This window comes from Melanostigma gelatinosum, assembly GCF_949748355.1.
Source record: "Melanostigma gelatinosum genome assembly, chromosome: 6".
In the NCBI taxonomy this organism is placed as follows: Eukaryota; Metazoa; Chordata; class Actinopteri; order Perciformes; family Zoarcidae; genus Melanostigma; species Melanostigma gelatinosum.
The window spans coordinates 15,395,286-15,419,045 of record NC_136639.1 but is presented as its reverse complement, the minus strand read 5'-3'; the positions used below and the strand labels follow the sequence as shown (position 1 = coordinate 15,419,045).

The 23,760-nt window shown below is 41.5% G+C and overlaps 3 protein-coding genes across 4 annotated transcripts; 1 reads left to right on the top strand and 2 right to left on the bottom strand.

The window, feature by feature from the left end:
• Positions 1-1,074: 1,074 nt before the first annotated feature.
• Positions 1,075-13,848, bottom strand: LOC306778574 (junction-mediating and -regulatory protein-like). The gene is made up of 10 exons (XM_079270145.1): positions 12,906-13,848; positions 9,449-9,622; positions 5,647-5,797; positions 4,956-5,125; positions 4,699-4,864; positions 4,329-4,498; positions 3,970-4,044; positions 3,786-3,881; positions 3,158-3,692; positions 1,075-3,057 (listed from the first exon to the last, which is right to left on the bottom strand). Exons 1-10 carry the CDS (start codon positions 13,728-13,730, stop codon positions 2,750-2,752), a joined length of 2,670 nt encoding a protein of 889 aa, XP_079126271.1. The 5' UTR covers positions 13,731-13,848; the 3' UTR covers positions 1,075-2,749.
• Positions 13,849-16,275: 2,427 nt separating this feature from the next.
• LOC306778905 (betaine--homocysteine S-methyltransferase 1-like) lies at positions 16,276-19,576 on the bottom strand. Its single transcript, XM_079270641.1, has 8 exons — positions 19,474-19,576; positions 18,732-18,864; positions 18,247-18,359; positions 17,945-18,136; positions 17,305-17,452; positions 17,033-17,215; positions 16,604-16,832; positions 16,276-16,408 (listed from the first exon to the last, which is right to left on the bottom strand). Exons 1-8 carry the CDS (start codon positions 19,489-19,491, stop codon positions 16,324-16,326), a joined length of 1,101 nt encoding a protein of 366 aa, XP_079126767.1. The 5' UTR covers positions 19,492-19,576; the 3' UTR covers positions 16,276-16,323.
• A 1,286-nt stretch (positions 19,577-20,862) lies between these two features.
• Positions 20,863-23,627, top strand: cenph (centromere protein H). 2 transcript variants are annotated; one of them, XM_079271065.1, is made up of 10 exons: positions 20,863-21,146; positions 21,683-21,810; positions 21,953-22,008; positions 22,090-22,135; positions 22,220-22,288; positions 22,400-22,456; positions 22,549-22,612; positions 23,016-23,067; positions 23,171-23,331; positions 23,457-23,627. In XM_079271065.1, the coding sequence occupies exons 2-10, from the start codon at positions 21,689-21,691 to the stop codon at positions 23,547-23,549; spliced, it is 720 nt and encodes a 239-aa protein (XP_079127191.1). In that variant the 5' UTR covers positions 20,863-21,146; positions 21,683-21,688; the 3' UTR covers positions 23,550-23,627. The 2 variants fall into 2 exon arrangements, with proteins under 2 accessions (XP_079127191.1, XP_079127192.1); XM_079271066.1 differs by lacking the exon at positions 20,863-21,146 and adding an exon at positions 21,246-21,280.
• The last annotated feature ends 133 nt before the right edge of the window (positions 23,628-23,760 follow it).

Below are 23,760 nucleotides of genomic sequence, written 5' to 3'. Positions count from 1 at the left end.
CAGTGAAACAGACGATCTCAAAATGTGCTTCACAGGGTTTTATTCAAAAGCAGGAGCAAGGTTGTAAATGAAAAAAAAAAAGGTTTGAATAAATTAAACTGCAGCAATTAATAAGTCCATTGTTTTAGGCATTCGATCTGAACTCATTATAACCCATTAACTTGTTTCATCCCTTTGCTTGTACTTCTCCATATTGATATTGCACTTTCTCAAGTGTCTGACTGCCGTATTCAGGCAGCGGGTCATATCGTCTGCCTGAGTGGATAACAGGTCTCCATAGGAAATGTTCAGGAGCAAACGCATCACAAAAAGGTTTGGCTGGAAATGCTTTGGAAAGAAACAGGATTCAAACAAAGCAGTGGAATGCAATGTAAAATTACAGTTAGCTGACAATTAGCTGTGTTAAGATTATTTATAGATAAAGATCAGCGCGAAACATAACAGTGTGTTTCTAAGATTAGCCAGGTGACAGATAGTTGATTCATGGCCATGGTGTCACATTCTGAGCCCAGTTTCCCAAAATTGTGAGCACTTTGTTGGTCATTGTTTAGTGGAGCAACGTAAACATTAGCGCTGACATCTTCTGGGAAACTGCCCTGATCAGTTGTAGTGACATCAAGTCAGGTAAGGTCTGGGTTAGGTCTAAGTTTAGAGTCAGGTCAGGGTTAGATCTCTGACTCATGCTACATGATGAGGACACCATAGACGAACATAGTGCTGACAGTGACAGGAGACATGTAAAAGTGCCTCAGGGTTGGTCTGCCAGGAAAACAATAAACTGTCTTGAGCACTGATCTATTTTCAAGCTGAATAAATGTGACGTATACGTCCGTGCCTGCTCTTTCTACATTAGTGCCCGTTCATGATTAAACCGAGAACGTCTCTCAACACAATAACGAGAGAAAAAGCACAAATCTTTGCTTCTAAGTGTTTTGAGACGGTGCATACCGAGGCTGTTTCAGACTCTGAGATGTGTTTATGAATTCACCTCTTTTTGCTTCATGTTAACATGTATGCCAGCGTAAATTCCTCTGCTGCTAAACCTCCCCACAGGTCCTCACATACTGTCCTTCTATCACACCTGTAGGTCCAGTTTCACATGTTCAGTGCTTTTAAACACTCATCTACAGCAGATATGTTTCACCAGTGATTCAAAAAAAAAGTTGTTACTGTACAGATAAAGTGATTCAGAGTTTGTACAATGTACCATGAAAGAGCTGAAATACTTTCATGTAAGACTTATGGGTAGAGGCTGTGGACTCACTTTGCCACTAAAATGTCTCTGCACATGTTGGCTGTGAGTTTAATGTGCGAGTCCATGTGTGCATGAACATGTTTTCACTTCTCGCACTGTGAGTAACAGACCTCCTACTGTGTGCTTCTGCCCACTGAGTGCTGTGAAAGAAATTAGAAAATACGCAACAGAGGAGAGGAGTAAGTGAATAAGATGGAAGCAGAAACCACATCCATCACGCCCGCCTGCTCCTCAGCCCACAGCGCTGAGAGAATCTAGCCTCCCACAAACCATCCATCATTCAAACGAGAGTGAATAGTTTCACAGCTCTGCCGTGACTATCCCACATACGAAGTTTGGGAATCACCAACCAAGTCTGCCCACACTTTACCAAGATGGCTGACACTAACCATGACCTCCACCCCGCTGAAGAACCTCTGCATCTCTGCAGGTGACCCTTCATCTTTCTAATCCTCTCCTACACTAGGTGGGCCAGCTTCTGCTCAGAGATGTTGTTGGTTTCGGCACCAAATGATAAACCTACTGTGAATCTCCATATCTCCCACCAGCCCGGCCATATGTTGCGGTCGAACAGATGGGTTGATGCATTTTTTTTCTCACCCAGAGAGACGGTGAGAGTTGGGGTTGGTGAAGGTCGCAAGGAGACAAGAGCGGGGGAGGGGCACGCGTCTGGTGTGGCGGACTAAAGGATTTACAGTCTTTGTGCAGAGTCAGATTAGACAAGCAGTGGTCCTGTCGGACACTAACACCCACATGTGACTGGACAAAACCAGCTGTGCAGCATACAGTAGTGTGGTTCAGTCATAGTACATTAGTAGAAAATAGAAGAGCGCTTCAGCAGAGGTGATTGTGTTATGGTTTAAAATCTGGACATTGAATCCAATTCAAATCTCCGTAGGATCTTCTATTTGTTTTTCAATCTCCCACATGACCCCAAATTATCAATCATACCCATTACGTAGTTTGGTTACAGTTAAAGTTTTTCACTTTTATGCTTTGGAGCGAGTGGAAAAAAATCACACATCTCACACTCGGCACAAATAGCTTTTTGTATGAGGTTTTCAGTTTCACATATAACTGTCAGTCGTAAATGTGTTATGTGCCGTTTCTGAATGTTAATGTAGCCACAAAAGGCCAGTGCAGAGCTTTACAACATCACAATCTAGATACAGGAATAAAACCACAGTAACATACAGTAGAAATAAAAACACGAATGATATCCGTCATGATGGTGAATGTAGTGTGAAAAACAAATGAACGGGTTCCATAGCCTTTTGGAGCAGTTGGTGATATTCAGTATGACTCGGGCAATGGCATCGTCACTACGTGTGACTGGGCTGTGTGTGCTAAAGTGTGAGTGAATGAGTAACTGTGTGTGTGTGTGTGTGTACAGTACAGCGCAGCACTTTACAGTACATTACAGTACAGTGTGTTCAGTGTTAGAGTGTACAGGCATCTGTGTGTGTATTAGTTGTTGCTTCTGAGGGTTGAACCCTAGCTATCCCAGTCATGGGCGGCCAGCCCGTCGTCGTCTGAGTCAGAATCTGGTGAGGCCTCCTTTATGCGGCGCAGCGCCTCATGGATGCTCCTGGTCAGAGGGTCGGTGGAGGCCGGGAGCTCTCCATTGTCCTTTCTCTCGTTCCTGGGGACGCGCCTCAGTTTGACCCCCTTTCTGATCTGAGCCAGGATGCTATTGGGGTCATCGTCATCCGTGGAAGGAAGCAGAGACCGCTGGTCGACCTTCTTCAGGTGGAAGGTGCCTCTCTTCAGGGAGGCTAGCACCTCGTCCATGGGCGAGCTGACTGCATACAGGAAGAGAAGAGGGAGACAAACTGTGATGGGCTACTGTAACTTGCTAATCTAAGAGCCTACTATGGTACTACTACTAAATGGTTCCAGTACCTCTTCTGCTGTCGGAGTCAAACTCTGGAGTCTTCCTCAGCTTTTTCCGGGCACTCAACAGTTGGCTGCTGTCAAAGAAGCGAGGCATAAATGGACCAAGTGGGGAGAGGGAGAGTTCTTCTGCTGCATTCTTCCCCTCAACCTTCTGCCCATGCCGGGCTGGGCTCCCAGAAGGCAAAAGCTCTTCCTTAATTGGCAGGGGAGGTGGAGGAGGAGGTGGAGGAGGAGGGGACATGGGGGATGCCAGTAGTGAGGACAGGGAGCAGGGAGAGCAGGAGGAGTCTACAGGACTGGGCACAGGCAGAGGAGGAAGGGATGCTGTGAGGACTGTGACGGGCTGAGTGGTGAGTGTGGAGCTGGGGTCCGTCTGCACACTGGTACTGAGACACAGCAGGTGACCGCTCGGCTGGACACAGTCCACATGCTCCTCCCTCTCACTCAAACTACTCATTCCCATGCTGCTTCCACGCTCTCTTCTTCTGGTGTGGGCCACGCGTAGTCGAATGGACTTCAGAATCACCTGACCTGGGTACCGCTAAACAAAGACACAGCGAGACAGGGAAGTCGATCAGTGAGAAAAAAATGAAAAGTGTTATATTGATATTTACGAAAATAGGAGGGCACATACCTGCTTGAAAGTGCGTAGTCTGTCTAGAGTTCTCTGCCTCTCCTGACTAACTCTGCTATTCTTCATTTCCTCGTCTTCCTCTTCTTCATTTTTCAGCTGACAAATGTAGAGGTTTAGAGGAGAATGTTACTGACAATGCTTTACAGTAGTCATGTTATTATAAAAAAGCATCTACATGTAAGACCTGGTGGGATATGGAGTCCTTGTGGATGGTTTGACGCGTCTGCTGCTTCTGACTATGGTTAGCTACACAGATCTCCTGCAGAGAGAATGGAGGAAAGAAAACGTCAACACACTCATCGACACAGCATCGTACATACTGACAACTCTTTGACAACTGACAACTGTTTCTTGATGCAATATGTTTTTTTGTGATATAGCAGGGGTCAAGGGTCACGTCTGCTCAGATATGAAACCCAATCAAACTAAATGCAGACGACACACTCCATTCCACATTTTCACCAGAATGCACCAACAGTGTGTAGAATACTGGATACACTTTGGGAATGCAAAAAATTGTAAATGTGAATGAAGTGCACACACCCTTTTGTTCCTCAGATAGGAGCGCTTGGCAGTGATGCGCCCTCTTCTCGCCTCCAGCTGACGACCGCTGACCTGAAGTCTGCGCAGCTCTTCTCTCTCTGCAGTATTGTCCTCTTTTATATCATCTGCACTTTCGAAGGTGTCATAGTACACCACCTCATCTTGAAACTCTGAAACACACATTTATAAATATAAAGACTTGTGTGGATCCACAAGTACAGGTCTCTCGTGTGTTTGACAGACACTAGCCATAAAGTATTCATTCAGACTGTCTTGTAGCAGGTTCTTGCACTTTCAACAGAACAGAATCATTTGTGAAATGTAGTGTCTTGTCAGGACTCAAAGTAGCGTGTGAATTCAGCCCAAATACCTGACATCTGTCTGCGAATGCTGTCTAGTTGAGCGGTGAGGAGCAGCTCTTCACACTGCAGTATCTCAGCCTGGATGTCGTACAGTTGGAGCTGGCGCTCATAGTACTGTGTCTCCATGTGGTCTAAGAGGGCCATGGCATCTTTACTGCTACACAGACTCTGCATCTGGAGGGGACGGGACAAAAAACTCAACCCAAAAAAAGCCTGCGTGCGTGTGTTTGTGTGTTTTGTATGGTGTTGAGTGTGACTACCACACCTCCTCTCGAAGTGTGCGTTTCCTCTGCTCCAGACAGATCTCCCTGGCTCTCTGGAGCTGCAGTGTTTCTTTGGCGACACAGTAGCGGAGTCTCTCCATGCGCTCCACCGCCACTGTCCATGAAGATTTACCAAACTTACGCTGGTCCACCTTCATACGCTCATACACCCCTACACACACACACACACACACACACACAAACAGAAAAGGCAATGGCCAGTGACTGCGTGAAACTTCCACAGAGTTAAAAGTGACGCTTTATCACAGTAATGTAGAGGGAGACATCTATTGGCCACATTTGGACATAGCACCTTCTTTCACTTGAAATCACTCACTTACCTGATTTGTTTATCGAATAAGTGTCAGATCATAAATGGACCAATCAGTCGTGGGGAAAAAGTGAGTTAAGCAGCGGCACAGTGTGGAGTAACTCTGCACAGAGACAATCCGCTGGCAGAGTTGTTTGATCAATAAGTTGTCCTTGTTTCCTCCTGTCCCTGTCAAACCATGGCTGTGTGCACTTCCTCATTGGTACTAAATCACATTAGCCCTGGCGTTCACAACCACACACAGGTCAATAGCAGGCCAATGCTTCCACTGTGTGCGTGTGCGCTGTGTGTGATGATTCAAAGTCAGTCCTCTGCCGATGTATTGACTTGACATTGGCAGTGACAGTGATGGCATACTGTACCTTTCTGGGCTCTGGCAGTGATCTCAAAGTATTTTATAGTAAACTCCTGGATGTTGAGGACGGCCTCTTGAGCTTTCTTCTGCCAGTCAAAGTCCTCTTTTTTTAGAGCTTCAATCCTCCTTGGGCCCAAGTAGTCGTTCTCCATGGAAATCTGTTTAGAGAGGATGAACATATTTATGTCAGCAAGGCTACGAACGACAGGCCTCAGTGAAGGAGTATGGAAAAGATTTATCTTGTGAAAAAATAAAGATCAAGAAATATAAATTATACACACTAAAAATATGTACAACCTGTGTTATATATATTAATGCGGATATTAAAACATGGATGTGGATGTGGAGATCGTGGTATACAATTTTATAATTTGAGGTGACAGTACAGCCAATGCCTGTTAGAGGCACATTTATAAAATTCCACACCATTGTGGTAGATATGTGAATACTCAGGAGTCATTAGATGGTAGTTTACATGACAGTAGTCAATACAAACCAATGTCATACAAACCAATTTTCAACCAACTTATAAAAGCACAACCACCATTTACATGGGAGATTGATATTGCAAATAATTTAAAACTGTAAAATGCCTTCTGACATTTTTTATTCCTGAGGATAAAAGGAGGATGAATAATTTCACCACTGCTCAACACATAAACACACTTTATCACTTAATTAGACGATAATGAAGGACGTTTAAGACCATAATGGGAATATGACGTCACAGTGTCTCTGTTAATCATATGCAGACGAAATCCTCACTGATCAACACGGAGCAAAAATCTGCGAAATCAACACAAAGAGAATAAGTAAGCAGCAAAGGTTACAGAGCTGCATCCCTGTCTGACCCGGAGTAACATCGTTGCACCTCAGCTCACCCTGCACTACTCAGCAGTGCAGCAGTATCATTTACCACTGCGATTTCCTGCTGTCAGGTTGCCAGTGCTCATTCCTGTGGTTTTAAATTAATTTCTGCATTGCTTTACAAAGTTTAATTTTAGACCTGTTAGCTTGGAATCTGATGATTTGCGTTACTGTAGCTCTCCAAAAACATGGTATCTCAATTATAAGTGTGGGATTCATGATTGCTGTAAAAATATATATTGCATATTTATCATATTTTCTTTGTTAATCTTATAGTTTGTTATCAGCATTTCATCTTGTTGTCTGACAGAGCAGAATCCTCTTTGCTCTTTCTTTGTCTTCAATGGCCCTCTTACTTTGTCAATTTAAAATTACTGTTTTACAGCTCACACCATTGTCGTCTTTTCTTTCCCCCTCCCCATATCACATCACATTTTTTTCACTAAAACTATTTATTATACTTATAGTTTGAAAAGCATTCTGTTATAACACACCTCCGTACAGCGAGAGAAAAAACCCACAACTATAGGATTTCAGATGAAGAAGAGCTACAGAAAGCCATGCTGCGCCGAAACTACGGATACTACAAGCTATGCTCGGAAGGACTCAATATAAAGTTCCACGCCCCCCTGCGTCAATATGTGGTTCTATGGTGTAATGGTTAGCACTCTGGACTCTGAATCCAGCGATCCGAGTTCAAATCTCGGTAGGACCTGATGTTTTACAATTTGCTTGAAGCTTCTAAATTATACAACAATAAGAGGTGGAAATTGTATGACATCATAGAACAATATTCTTAGCTTAGAAATAGACAATGACAGTCATTAACTAAACATCTTGTTCCTATAGAGAGGAAACAAACTCAAGCTCTATCTGCCTTATTGGCCTTTCCTTTAATACTTAATATTAATTTAATTATTTCCCTCTTTTGTTACAATATTTCACTTATATTAATAAATGACATAACACCCTGTTTACACTCACAATGTGTCTCACCTTCCAAGTGAAACTGGAATTAGGAACATTTATTCAGCCCCCCCTCTCTAACGCTGCCTTCCATCTCCTAATGTCTGCTGCAGGCCTGCTGATCTCAGTGTACCAGCACAGCATCATCCTGCAGCAAACCTATAGGACCACACACAACATGACTTATTCATGTGAGACTGTGGGAAACTGGAGATCCATGGGGCTCCATTCCAGCTCACAGTATGTCACTCAACCCCCAACGGCAGCAGCGCACAACTGTTTCAGACACTGCTGTTTAAGGCCAACTACGAAGCCCCTTCAGACAAACACAAACACACACACACACACACACGAGATGGTCAAATTAATTCATAACAAATCTCTTAAGTTTCTTTGAAAAAATGTTTCAGAATCAATCAGCTACATGCCAGCTTGCCGGGTTTAAACTAGCTGTGGCTATGTTAAGCCCTAGTCCTAAAATAAAAACAACAAAAATAACTTAACCAAAATGAATCAGTAATGGGCTCTTCGAATGGTAAGAAACCATGGAATATAAATCCACTGTAAATAAGATTATTTCTATTATTCCAAAGCAAATAGAGATGCATTATATAAAAATATAAGATTTTTATGCTCGATTAGTAAATAATCTAAATTCCAAAGGCAATATCGTCATTAAAACCAAGGCCCCATGGATAATGATGCCACTGGATGTTTTCAACTACTCTTTACTACAACTTCTCCCAAAAACGTAATTAATGTAACATCACTTAACAGCCGGAGCTCTCTACAGGGCAAGTCAGCCTAACTTGATTAAGGTAGCTCCTCCCGCAGACAGACGGAGTTTACCTTCAGGGCCTTCTGCCATAAATCTCCTTAGATTTAGGCAACAAACCTACTTGGTTAGGTTCAGGAAAAGATAAGTTGATTGTTGATTAAACCCTTTCTGACAAGAATGTGCACTCCTCTCTGAGACTCACTGCGAATTCCCATTGGCCCAAGCTTCACTGTGGAACTGTAAGTAATCACAATCTGCCGTTATTGACAAAAACACAATATTCGGTTCAATCTTTAGGCAGGAACATAGATTTACATCAGTGTGCTTCATTTCCCCGTTATTAGCGGACGTTGTGTGTTTCGACTCATGCAGCGTTTAAGTGACTCAGAGAGCTCGGAGTTTCCAGCAATGCCGAGCATGTTATTGTAGACTGACGAGAAAAGTGTCCCGGATCTTTTGAACACAAGAATATAAGTGTGTGTGTGTGTGTGTGCTGTATATATGTCAATATGCTTCTTTATTGATGGATGTTAAATAATAATGTGATGCTGAAGTATTTTCATTATGAGTCAGTGAGCTAAATATAAATGAGCCAACAGCACTGCAATAATTATTCCCCTCTTTCCACCCATCCATTCACCAGCCTCCATCTTCTCTTTGCAATAAGACACATCTCATCACCCTCCCACTGCTTCACTGGCCATTATACATCTAATCACAAGATACAAGAGCATTCATATTTCACAACACATCACAGTCAAACATGCACAGAGCAAACTCTATTTTAAGAGACATGTGAATTTCCTGTGGCGATCCATTGTGTTTGATGACCGTTCCATGTTGGTGCCTGTAGATAAATACATCACTAAATCTAGGCCTGGCTGCATAGTTGCCGTCTTCCTAGAAAAAAATAATCCATTCAAATTATAGGGTCAAACTATCATAAACATTACAAATATTAACTTTTTAGTTATATTGCTCATCTTGTCACCAATAGTAAACACCATTTTTCACTTCTGAAATAAGCTGGCCATCTGTGTGTGAGAACTGAGTTGCTTGGTTGTATGCCACAGACGTTTCGGCAAATTACTGGGTCCACGGATTTGGGCCCAAACCGAGACAAATCCCCCTAAAATATGACGAATAGAAAGGACGCCTCACCCCCTTCTGTGCAGTTTTATCTGGTAGAAATTGTTACCTTGATCTGCTGTCTGCGTAGCATTGCCAGTTCCCTCATGTCTCTGAAGGGCTGCAGCAGGTACTGGTATAGCTGTGTGGAGGCCTCCAGCAGTCCTCCACAGGTCTCATCTTCCTCCTTATACAGCTCCAACAGCTCCACCATGCTGTCCACGGTCTTGTGCTTCTCCAGCAGCTGCATTACATGCACACACAGGAAGGTAATTGTATCATTGTCAACAAAACAACTTTCAGAATATCAGAACAGATCAATTACAATCTCTGTAATGTAAGGCCTTGTTAATAAGGCATCCGTTGTTGTCCACATTGAATGTAGTGTGAAACAAACAAACAAACATTAAGATAGTTGGAAGCACCTTGATTAATAATAATACGATGTATATTTTTTCAAGCGTCTGTTACGTACAAATCAGAAAAATGTAGTTGAGCAGAAGGCCAACATCTGTGTGACAGTGAGATAATGGCAGTGTCAGAAGATCAGTTATCAACCCCTCACAAGCATGCAAAGAAGAAGAACATTCTTCAATACATCTTTCAGTGTCCGTCTGCAGTGAATGTAAACTTGCCGTGAGAGTAAGAGGATCCTTTGTGAAGCTGTAAATAACAGGAGTATATACTGTATGGGTGCAGTCTCATGGCTGAGAGAGCAGAGTCCTTGCTGCTGCTGGGAATAAGATCAATACACACATTTTTGCCAGAGTGAACAATACTGCAGGCTACCAGCAAGCACTGAAATAGCCTTTAACTCAAATGGAGAGGGAGGATCAATAGGCCAGTGTGTGTGTGTGTGTGTGTGTGTGTGTGTGTGTGTGTGTGTGTGTGTGTGTGTGTGTATATATACAATCCTACAACACAACAAACTGCGACTGTGTTAGAATAAGCTCCTGTACAGTAAGTACATTTGCCATGTTAGAGAGCTGAATATGATGAGTAGCTCTTCCTCCATCTTCAGAATGAATACACTCAGAAAATTAGTTTGGGCTGCTTTTTCTCAGGAAGGGCAGTAACGCAAAGTTTCCTGCCTCTGGTTTTCTGTCTTTTTGTTTTGAGTGTGTGTGTGTGTTTCTGAACTGTGAGGGAGTGGGTGTAGAACGGACTGGCGGTGATTCGTTTATGCTGCTCACAGCCTCTTTTCACTGCCAAAAGGAAACGCTTTCATCACTGTACATGGATGTAGTCTCTTGACTCTTTCTTACTTTTGCAAAGACAGTTAATATACACGTTGATGTACCGTCCGCTATAATCCAACCTACATTTATTTTAAAACACATTTATAAACATTTGACCAAAGTGCTGTACAATCAGAATACAGCTACACAAATGACATGTTTAAAAGACAAAAGACCGTAGTATAGAATGGAAGCTCTCATAAGTTAAAAGCCAGAGAATGAAAATGTCTTTTAAGACCGGATTTACAAACAGGCAGTGTCAGGGCCAGCCTAACAAGCAGAGGCAACTCCTTCCTGAGTTCAGGGTCTACAGCTGCAAAGGCCCGGTCTCCTCTGTGCTTCGACCTCGATCGAGGGACAACAAGGAGCAACTGGTCAGCAGACCTGAGAGACCTTGGTCAGCAGTGACGCCGTGATGCTAAGAATGCAAACTCCTCCATTAATGCTCTTTCTCACCTGATCTCTCAGAGGACTTCTTGCACTCTCTGGCTCCATAAGTCAAGGCGGCATCAATCGAGCCCCATCGGTTGGTAGAACTATGTGAGAGCCAGTGAGTATCAATAGAATGTCTGTTTATATTAAGAGCAGTGAATCAATCAGCTGTTGCTGATGTGTAAAAGGAGCAGGCCTGCAGTGTGTTTGGTATGGTGTCTGGATTATGTCTGTCATGTCAAAGCAGTGCTATTTTTTGATTTTATTTTAAGTGTTTCACAGAAATGTTTATGAATATTATAACTTCAAGACATATTTCACAACAATTCATAAAATGCATGTAGAACTAATATTCACCGCCACAGATCGTCAAAGATCTGCCTTTTTACACACATCATACGCATTATATGTATGTATTCTTGTTTTTTTTGTTTTTATACTGAATGCTGTTGAATAAATATGCTCTTTTAAAAATATTACAGTAATAACACATCTATCAGTATTTATGACAATTATATCCTGATACATAGATTTGTTGAAAAATTATTGTGCATTTCTGCAATGAACAGTAACAGAACAAAAGAGACATCGGATATATAACATCCTATATTACAGTCAGTGACTCAATATCATTACAAATTTAAATATAGTGTGTTACTTGAGTCTTTATTCATAAATAACCACTAAAACCGATGAATAATAAGGACACTACAAGATGTTGACAGTACATCTTGGTGGCATCCCGCCCTGCTTGTGACTGGCTCATCCTGCTGAGATATATGCTTTATCAAACGTGTTTCCAAAAAGTACCACCCCGCCTCCGTTAAAGAGCAGCACACGCACACGCTCCCCTGAGTTTTCCTTTATAATCATCTGTGACTGTCCTCCACGCAGTGAATGAGACAGGTTTAGGTAGCAACCTGTGAGCAGCAGTGCTGTCACATTGGATGCGCATTACATCAACAGGTTCATTCTAAAAGGAAAGAAGTGCTTGATGTGTGTGAGTGTGTGTGTGTGTGTGTGTGTGTGTGTGCGCGCGTATGTGTGTGTGTCTGTTTATGCACTTGACTTTCAGCTGTGTAAGCAGCAGGCAGCAGCCATGCTGAGAGTTTAATATTCCTCAGAGAACTTACTTTAGTTACAACCTAATTTGACAAATTCTTCCTTTCTCTAACTGGCGATCCAGTTAAATTGGTCTGTCCACTGAATTACCAAGATAATTATTTTATAGGAATGAAAACATGATGGAGACAGTATCCCTGTCAGCTGTCTCATCTGTGTGCAATAGTTTACGGTCTTGTCTGTATATTTTTGTCTCTTCTTCGCTGATAGAGGTTAGATTGTGGTGTGCCTTGTTGCAGCCATTCATTTTTATAATGTGTGATGTGACATGCATTTACTGGATGGTCCACACAGTAAGACAATGTGTGTGTGAAGAAATATATATATATCATATTAGTCTAAGATTATTCATCTTATTAACATTTCCCAAATAAGAAAATATATAATTAATGCAAAATACACTTATTTTAGTGATTGGGTAAGTTAAGATCCTCGACACAGTTTCTCTTCTCTATGCTGCATTGGTTTGTTTTCAATTGGTTGAAATCTATTAAGTATGCTCATGTAATACCTGTCCACCTCAAATGAATGGTGCATCACACCTCCACGAAACCATTTTGGTACTGCAAAGCCTAAAGCAGCCCAGTTGGTCTGGTGCACAGCAGAGAGACTGTGGTGAGGTCACACAGACTGTGTGATTGTGAGTGACATAGAAATATAAAGCACAGGCTATGTTAATAGAAGCTGATAAAGTCATGGAGATACACAGGGGGGCTGTCACTAAAACTCACTCACCTCCTGCAGGTGTTTTGTTGCACGGTTGAGCGCCTCTTCGTAGCCGGACTGCCTCAGCTCGCTCAGGCTCTCATAGTACTCATCTGGGTCGTCGTTTTCCGTGAACAGAACCTGCGAAAGGATCTTCCATCCGCACGTATCGAGCACGTGGCCGAGGTACATCTGTAAACTGTAGCAAAGCTCATCCATTTCGGTCTCGGGTACTTCCGCCTGGCCGAACAGCACCGTCCACATACCGGCTGGTTCCTCCGGAAACACCGGGAGACAGGGCTCCAGGTCCGAGTTCACCGAGCACAGCTGGTGGTGAATCGACCGGAGGTCCTGGAAGGAGAAGAGTCCGGCCCAGCTGCAGTCCTCCCTGCACAGAAAGTCCATTTCCTCCAGGTCCAAGCTGTCCAGTGAGGGGGACAAGACGTCCTCTCTTAGTGATTTGAGCACCTCGTTATCGGGACTAATGGGAGATGCTGCAGATTTCGTCACAGTTTGAATTTTGACAGCACTTGATTTTGTTGCTGTCGCAGACTCCTTAGGGCTGCATCCTTGAACCACATCCTCCTTGACTCCTTTGCTCGGGCTCTTAGATACTTTATCTCTGACGGGACCTTCGGGCCATTTTGTTTGGTCCACATCCTGACCAGTCGGTAGTGTGTCCCTACCAAAGCTTCTCCTCTGCACCGTCCTGTTGTGACACGTAATGGCAAATTTACCCTCCACTTCATTCCAGGCGACGATAAAAACAAATTTATGCCTTTCCCTCTCCTCGAACGCCTTTGGTCGGACGGCCACCCATCCCGACTCCACACTATCCTCCATCGTGAAGGACATGTCTGCGATGGAACACAAACAATAGCACTGCTCGCGCCGACAAAAACCCTCCGTTGGCACTGTTTGAGAGCCGGATACAGTGAAATGTTATGTGTTTAGGGTGATAAAACAGCGTTTAGCAAACACTGTTTTCTCTCCGATATTTTGCGCCTTCGCTCAAGCGGATGCATTTGGAGCAGTGCGGTGTCATTTTACATCCTCTGGCCCACTGGATGTCTGCCTATCCCAACCTCCTGCAACCGTTAGCTTTGTGCCACCATACAAGACTCAACTCTGACACATAACATGCGAGTGTTTGTTTACCAGGTCAGCTGTGTTCCGTTATTCTCGGTCTCTCGGCTCCAGACCTCTCTTCTCATCTCAAAGTAACCATCCCCACAACAGCTGCGTACATTGTTCAAGTACAGCAGGCTGAGGCATGTAAACGCGTGGCAAGGATATTTGTTCTACAATGATATATTCTGAAAGGTTAGCATCGTCTCCAAACTCATAACATCACCATGTTTTCTTCATCGTTTGCCCAAGAAGCCCACATACGCAAAATAATAACGTTGGCTTCACGTGCTGTAAGAAATATCGGAATTTCCAGAGAGAAAAAAAACCAAGCTAGGTTTTTTACAGTTTTACCAGCCTTCACCATATTGTTGCTGTTACCATAACCCGTTTAATAAACCGTACTATTATTAGATACATTGAAAATAAATTACAGTTAAGGTGCAGTTTGTAAAATACTTAAAAGAGCAGATTGAGATCGTGAGTCCGAGGAGCATTTGAAGGCAACATTAGCATCTCAACTTGAGCAGGGCACGTAGAGACGTGCTGACGTTAAGCAGTAAGGGACGCTTTGCAGAGTCGCTGCAGCATCGAAAACAATATGCATTCACATAAAGCTTTCATAAAGCAATCGTATTAATAAAATGCACAAATATATAAAGCCGTTATTATAATAGATATTTCAACGATACTTTTCCACGACAGTTGATATAGTGCAACAGAAAAAAAGTTTGTGACATAGTACCATGAGCGACGTGATGGCGTTAACTCACGTGCATTCATCTCATTAAAAAAAATCTACTGCTGAAGGCCATGAAGTATATAAACCAGTTTACCAGTCATTATAAAGGTTAATGTATTATTGACAAGATGTTGTCCAAAAACAACTGTTTCCAAAAATAGATGAATTCACAAAAATTAAAAATCCTGAAACAAATGTAATAGAAATGCTCCTCAAATGTGACATTTAAATTGTAAAGCATCCACAGAAAGATGTCTCAAGCCATCTGGTAAAATTAGGTGTGGGAGAGGGCAGTTGAGTTTTCATTGTTTCCACATATTGACTGTTTCAAAGGTCAGAATTGGCTAATTGTATTCCCCTCACAGCCTTGAGACAGATGAAAGTCCATCTCTCACCAGGGTGCATCACTTATAATGACGCTATGGTAAATGCTTAATGGGTTCTAACATAGTTTGAATCTGCTTTGATCAGCCACTGATTACAAGTAGGCCTAGCCTATACGAGCCACAATTAATTCATGATTAGACTACACGTTATTTTTTCTATTTAGCATATAATTCATCTCATTTGGCAACTTTTAAAAGCCAAATGAAGAGCATATGACTCTCAAAAGTTAAAGTGACTTTGATATGCTCTTGGTTTTGTGTATTAGCACCCTCGACTTTGAATCCAGCATTCCAAGTTTAAATCTCAGTTAAACCTCGTGCTTTTGAGGCTGTGTGGCTTACACATGTTAGTTCGTACCTAACCATAAATTCACTGTTGAAACCCATTTTCAGTATGAATGCGCCGCAACAAATGTAGAGTAATTGAAATACATCAGTAAAGCTTCCTACTTCTATGTAATTGAATAAAATAGGTAAATAATTTAAGGAATGCACAAGTACCAGTGAATGAATAACCTAGAAGGGCAATACGCTCCAAAAATGTAATGGGTTCTTCCTTGGCCCATGCTCCATCCTTCCACCAGGTGTCATGAAAAGAGGGCCAGTACTTTTTTTCCTTAATGGTGCTGACAAACTGACAAACAACTTGACAAACTCAATCGAAAGGATGACCACGACCTTTGGACTCTGAATTCAGCTATCTGAATTCTCCTAATCTCTGTGAACTTGAGGGTGAGGACGCAGTGGTAAATGAACTATTTTCATTATTACTGTGGCTGAATCAGAATAAAGGTCAAACAAGGGTCTCCTTACTTAACCTGACTTGATTCAGTGTTATATAAGTCACAGGCTGGTAATGAGTAACGTGAAATGAGCCGCGTGTGAGGCATTGTTAGAACATTGTTAGAAATATTACAGATCTTTTTTTAAATTAACATAAAGAATCTCGCAATCCATCAACATATATGATAAGCTTGTCTCACAAATAATAAATGCAGTGATTCGTTAAAAATACAAGCTTTGTTTTTATGTAAAATATATTAATTTCAGTGATAGTTGACAGTTATGAGATTTTTTAAATCTGGTCAGTCATATGGAATACAGCATAGACCTATTTTACTACACAGAGCATTGCAATAGAGAAACAGGCTTGTGGTCCAATATATTTGATTCCTGCTATTGATGAGCCTTATTATTCATCAGCTGGTGTGGCCATGGAAGGGCATTTGGGACGTCCAGAAGCAGGTAAAAGCTTTTCCCAGTATTCCCGACGAGACCTATAAGACACATTTTGGTATCAGTTGCAAATCAACAGCTGTTCAGAGCAGAAACAAACACTTTCCACAGTTATCCTGTTTCTCCTTTGTTATAGCATTTTTTTGTGTAAATGTCACCTCTTACTGGTTGCTGTCTTTTGTAAAAACAAAGCCAAATCTAAGTAAAAAAGCAGCAACTGTTCTGTTTGGTCCTACCTGGCTCTGACCCAGGGTTTAGTGTGCATCTCCAGGGCAGCTCCCCAGAGTCCGTGCTTCTCTGAAGCTGGTGGGAGGACTCCTGTCTCTGCAGCCATCTCTTCTGCTATCGCTCTGATATGGTAGGGCTCAAATCCACAGCAGCCACCAATGTAGCGAATTCCAGCATTGTAAGCCTCTCTGGCGTATTGATGGATGTCCCAGCGGGTCATTGCTCTGGTCTCCAATGCTGAGAGGAGAATAAAATATTAGCTTTTTTTTAAATATCGATTCTTTCTTCAAACTGCATACATGGGGTGGCAGCAACACAACAGCTGTATCAACCTTGCATGTTTATACTTACAATAAATATAGGAAGTTTGCTTTCTGATCAACAATAACAATTTTCCCACTTATTTATTTTTTTCCTACACAAAAGAAAATGCTGACCGAAGGGGAACTCAGGAAGCGAAACATATCCAGTGTGGTTGCACTCAGGTGTGTGAAAGCCCAGTGGCTGGATCATGAGATGAGCTTTGAGACCCGCTTTCTCTAATCCTGCTTTCATCAACTTCACGGTACGAATGCATGTTAGAGGATCCAAGTGGCAATTTATCCCAACAATGTCAGCTCCTGCACATGAACATACAAAACATATTACGATTATGGAGCTGAAACACAAAGTCAGACTTGAAGTACCACATCACAGAGGGCCAGTTTACCGGCTTTGACCAGTCTGACAGCACACTCTCCAGGTGGGACTCTTTGCATGTCTCCTTGAGGGGAGATGCACAGTGTTGCACCCACTGGTTTACCGCTGGTCTTCAGCACCTCCACTGCCCACACTGCCTCTTCCACATGCTCAAAGTACTGCAGAGAAAATGCAATCAATAAAGCTTGGCTTAAAAAAAGAAGCAGTAAAAAACAAAAGCACTTAAAATGCAATTTATCAATTCATTATTTTCTTTACCACAGTGTGCTAAGAAAAGAAACACAGTCACGATTCACTTTAGTTTCGTTAAGGTCTAGTCTCCACCGACCCATGGGAAAGATATATATCTGTCTCTTTAGCTGCATACATGCTCAACCTTCTTTACCAGCTGCTGACGTTTTGTATATGTCACTGATGACTTGGCAGGTAGCACATGGGTTTATCAGAGGTTATCAGAAGCAAAGCAGTGGGATAAGAAATGCGAACAGATTATGCATAGAGTTGCCTAGCCATTGTTTGGTAATCATTATTATTACAATCATTTGATTAATTGTTGAGATCAAAAAAACTTTCAGCACATTACAATCGATATACATAGTTATTCCCCTTGTAAATAAAACATGTACAATTATTCCTCTTGCTAGTCATACCTCCGCCATAAAGAAATCAATGTCCTTCTTGAGGAAGTCGTCCATCTGTTTCTTAAAGATGGCCTTGACTTCAGTCTCACTGTGGCTCTCCACATAACAGGGAGTCTGAGACACACCGCCAGCGACCAATGCATCACCCTCATTGGCTACCTCCCTGGCCAGGTCACAAGCTGCCTCATTGATCTGAGCCCCCTGGATCAGACAAGAGCAGAGTGGACTATCAGACTGATATTTGGGTCATATTCATCAAGTAATGCAAACAGAACAATGTTGTTGTTTAATTAGAATGGTTTTGTACTGACGGTAATGTTGGTGACATTGCCGCTGATCTCCAGTTTATCCTCACTGCAGTAGAAGGTGAATGTCTGAATCACATTGGCTCCTGCTCTCAGGAACTCCCTGTGCAGCTGCCGCACTGACAGACAGACAGAGAGAGACAGAGGAGTGGCTTCTGTGCAAAGAGATAGACTCTGCACAAATTCAGATTGCATCTCTTGTAGAGAGGCCGCTGTCAAAACAAGTTATTATTTAAGTTTATATTCGGATTACAGGGTAATACTCCTAAAGGAAGGTTCAGTCAAATTACCATGAACGAACTGACCAACAGGAAGCTTGGGGCCTAACCTATTACTGCAGGAACACTGAGTGGTCTCTGTGTAGACACAATGTAGGTGCCATTTATAGTCTGTTGTGTAAACATTAATGGAAACTTGGAGGTGACAGGTTAAACATTCAGAGAGTGCAAGTGGGGCAAATGCTTGCCCCTGGGGCCGTGCGCGGTTTATACCTGCTTCAGGATGTTCAACAGCTGCCTCGGGTGTCCAGTGTCCAGCCTTCACATAGCCACGTCGCTCTAGCTGCATCACATAACCTCCATCACCTACAACCACCTCCCCAGCATTTAGTCGCTCCAAGATACCCTGAATGCACACACACACACACACACACACACACATACACACACACACACATGCATAGTTACTGTATACATAAAGAGCATGCATGCGCATTGCGCAAACATATGATATTGTAAAAATATTCGCTCAGTCTAAAAATAATTATTTTAGATATTCAGATTTACAATGTATATTGAATTATAGGCCAACGTGTTAAAAATAATTCCTTACTGCTTACAAACCCATACTCCGCCTATCTCCCCTACTAAAAATGTTCAGGCATTTATTCAGCAACCAATTTCTAAAAATATCTGAATAGAAAACGAATGGCAAAACTGTATGAACAGTGTGATAAACATCGTAGCTCAGTGTACATAAAAAAACAACACTTTACATTAATATTTTGCATTAAATCGTTCTTTGGACTAACGGTTACAATTTGCTGTACGGTTATTTCGTCCATGTTCACAATTTACGGGAATAGAGTAGACCTACCTACTCGGGTCTATTAACCCCGGTGCCAGTGAAGTTGACATCATATTGGATTATCGACGATTCACTCATGTCCCCCAGCTTCACTAAATTCCCCGTCTGTAAAATCGCGAGATACCTTTTTATGTTCCGTTCACTCACCCTCCTCTTGCTCTCCATTGTAGACAGTATTCAGGTCCGACAAGCTTATTGCAAAACTTTAAAAGCAACTGCGATCAAAGCTCCCCCACTGGCTAGAAACAACAGTGACTGACACGAGTTGGCTCAGAGCGCTCTGTACATCTGGTCCCGCAGCGGAATGGGGAGTGGAGGCAGTAGTTCTTCTCAGGACGTTAAAGGGACTTTGAAACTACCAGTACCCAAGATATGTATAATATGTCAGTCAGACACTTAATTAAATCAGGATACATGCATAAAGAATATGTTAATCAATGAAAAATATCTTCTCTCAAAGCAGAGGTTACCGTTGCACATAAATGGCAGGAATACATAAAGATAATATTTTAAAAAACAGTGAATAAAACTAAGAGATAATATACAATTGCGTAACCTATTATCTATATAAAAGGCTTTTTTTCAAAAAAGGATTGTCAGAAAAAAAACCCTGAATGCACACACACACACACACACACACACACACACACACACACACACACACACGTTATATATTGTGATCAAGTGATCAATAACTCGGTATGGCATACCTCCGGGTCATGCCAGCTGCACACTGCCCAATTGAAATCATTTTTTGTCTCCTGGTTTTATTCTAATCAGTTTAGCCCAAATCAAATCAAATGATCACAGCGTAAACTGTAAAAGTCTGATACAGTCTATTATTCTCGAGTCTATTATTAAACACTGTGCATGAGGCTATCCTTATTTATGTTTGAATAATAAGTCTAGTAGATTGGAGAATAACTCACACACTATTCAGAACTGACAGGTCAGAGTTCCTTGTTAACTTGGAGGCAGTCAACGATGTATGGATTGATTCATTAACTGCACTAAGGAAAGCATTCTAAAACACGGAGGTGACAATGTTAAAAATGCTAATTAATTGTAGATTCTTGTCTTGTTTGAGATGTTTGCCTCGCCTGTTAATAATGAGCGTATTCGCATATTAATGTTGTTATATTTTTAGTATTAATAGTTGTAAACTTATGAATATGTTTTTAATCAGTGAGAATGTCATACATATTTTTTATTTCATTCAGAATACCATATCCAGTTTGGAAAGATCAAAATCTGTAATCTTTTAAACAGAAGGTTTGGACATTGCACTGTATAATAAATAACTAGTTAATCTACCTTTGTACTCTGTTGACCATACAAAACAGTCTTAAATAGTCTTTATCTCGCTATGCAAGTAGGTTAATAATTATCAAGGCAGTAAAAAAACATTAGCGGCTCCATTTAATTTGTCCACGTCAACAAACATCTCGCCTCAAGGGGCCGCTGCTTAATTTAAGGGGACCCGAAATTTGACGTCACTTCCTGGCGGGGATTTCGCTCTGAAAACGGATGTAAACAAAACCAGTGAACGATGCATACGTCCGTGCGTTAACTGTGATACAATTGATAAGTGCAACGTCAGTGTCTTTTGGTAAACAATGCTTCGCATGTGACAGCTGCTTAAAGCATTTGTGAAGTTATTGTTGAAGTTGTAATCCAACGTACCGTAAGTGTAACGTCAGAGAGGAGGAGGTACTTTCTGAATAACGTTGACGTTAGTCGGTAGCACTGGGAGAACAACGTCAGTACCGCTGTCTTCATTTAATTTGATTTACTTACAACGTTAACCTCAATCAGAGAAGGTAAGATGTCTCAACCCTCCCCGTTCGTGAACTCCTCAATATAGTCCAAGTTACGTTGTATAGAAATGTGTTAACATTTGTTTACTCTGGATTATCGGAGGTCGATTGTGTACCGAGGTAACACGTTTTACGAGGTACTTGTGTTGTTATTACTTGAGTATTTATTTGTTCTGTTATTTCATACTTTCACTCCATCACGGGCGAATAATGGACGTTTTACTTCATGCTGCATATTTGACAGTTATAGTTACCACGTACTTTGCAGGTTAGTATATTTTTACATACATAAACTTAACTTATTTACAATTCAGTGAGTCACTCACCGTTGTCCTTCTTATCAACTAGTTCATTCGTGTCTGACTGTTACAGTTACACTTTGTGTGGTTGTTTTTGCATTGTTTTAAACTTTGGATATTAAGCTCATTTTGTAGCACATGAGTAGTAATTCATTCTTTCGGGTCAACAATACTAAGATGGTGAAGCTCCTTGGATCAACCCAGGTGATCTGACATGTCTGAGTTGATTTGTCCCGACAGGTTGTGATGGACCTATCTGAGGACATGGGGAACCTGGACCACACGGTGGAGGCTGTGGCTCTGAATTATGGTCCTGCTCCTGACGGCTCCACCGGACAGAAAGACACCCCGCCTGCAGACATGCTGAGGTTCTCTATCTATTATTGATGAATCACACCCCTGTTTAAATGCTCCATCCACTTGGATCAAACTTCCATGACAGCATGTTAGCTCTTGTCACAAGACAGTGATTAGAATCTTACTTTAAATTGTGGAAATTATTGTTTTCAGAATAAAACAACAGATGTCCAACCAGTGCTTTGAGATGGCAGTACAGCTACAAGCAGGTATATAACTGGCATTTCTCCCATCATATTGAAGTGTCAGTAAGTGCACAGACAAAGCATTAATATTGTTTCCTGTTATAGGGAAGAGTAAGATATCCTGCAGCACATCTGAAGATGAGAGAGAATTGTGAGTATTCATAATTATCCTGTGAGATTAGAGTCAATTTAAAGTTGTGTACTGTTAACGTATATATTTTTATTAATATTACAGGTCAGATTATGTTAATGAGCTGGAAAAAGTCAAGACAATTAGTTATAACAGCACGTTGACACTGCACAGGTAAACCGATGTCTAATCCTTTTTGATGAGTGATTTTTTCCACGATAAAATGTGTATAGAAGTATAATAACTAAACTTTGACCAACCATTGATTGAACGGGTGTCTTTCAGAATGCAGATGTGGCACGCTATCGGAGAAAAACTGAAACAGAATGATTCAGAGTCCGTGTAAGTCAATTCACAACATATTGACACAACTGACCAACATATATATTTTTGATTATTTTGATAATTGGGTCATACACTTGTGTTTTTCTCAGTGCCCTGAAAGCTGTGAATGATCGCTGCATGGCTCTTTGTTCACAAATAAAACAACTTCAGCAAGTAAGCAGCCTCATTATCCATTGTGTATATATATATATATGTATATATATTTAATGTTTGTCTGCAGTTACATTACCATGTTTAAACAATTGTAAATATGAAATGGTTTTATAACTGTGCTTTGACATCAGAGGAAGTGGCACTCTGTTTATGCTTTATGCTGCTATGCCCCTCTTTATGACCTTATTATTTAAGACAGTTTAGGATTTATTCTGGGAGTGATGGTCTTAAAGTTTTGATGCTTTCCTGGTACCAGAAACTGAATAAAACAATACACTCAAGTAAACTCAACAGAGTTCTATTCATCTAAATGAAGATTGACTCAATGTATGTTTTTATACATCAATAGTGTTCTGAGAAATAGAGATAATTCATTCTGAACCGATTTCCCTTTTGTTAACAGCAGTCAAGAGATTTTCAAGATGAAATCACAGAAATACAGAAGAAGAGGCTCGGTGCGTTATGTGGTTCATCACGGAAAAGTACAATTAGATGTTGATTTAGTTTTTCCACGGTCCAGTTTGCTGACATTGTTTTTGTGTGTGTATGTGTGTGTAGAGATGAAGCGGCTCACGCATGAGAAAATGAAGGAGATGGATGAGTTGATGTCTAAGACGGGGAACCCAGATACAGGGAAGTACAAAGCTGTGTTGGAGAAAGGCCAGGCCAACCTGGAGAAATACAAAAAGATGGCCGTCATGACACAGAACGTCCTCCGGGTAAATAAACTGAACAGGAATTAAGTTTAAATGAAATAGAATGTCTGTCAGTACAATGTTTGGAAGTGGTTGATGCCTACAGTGACATTTGCAGGGAGTGTATTAATGTCAGTGGTTCTCTTCAGGGCATCCTCCTGGCCTGTAAAATCAACTGGCTCGATGATCCCAAACTACGAGACATCGCAATGACGCTGGAGGAAATTCCCATTTCTGACTAGAGAATGAATCATTTACTGCATATGTGTGTCTGTATTATATTGTCAAATAAATAATCAATAAAATTGCTAGAACCAGTACTGTAATATCATCAATAAAAAAAAAAAGAATGAAGCGATGTAGATGTAGATGACGTCCAGCTGCCACTAGAGGGCGAAACAGGAAGCAGGAGAGATTCCAAACCTACTGCATATCCTGTCAGCGAAGAAGAAG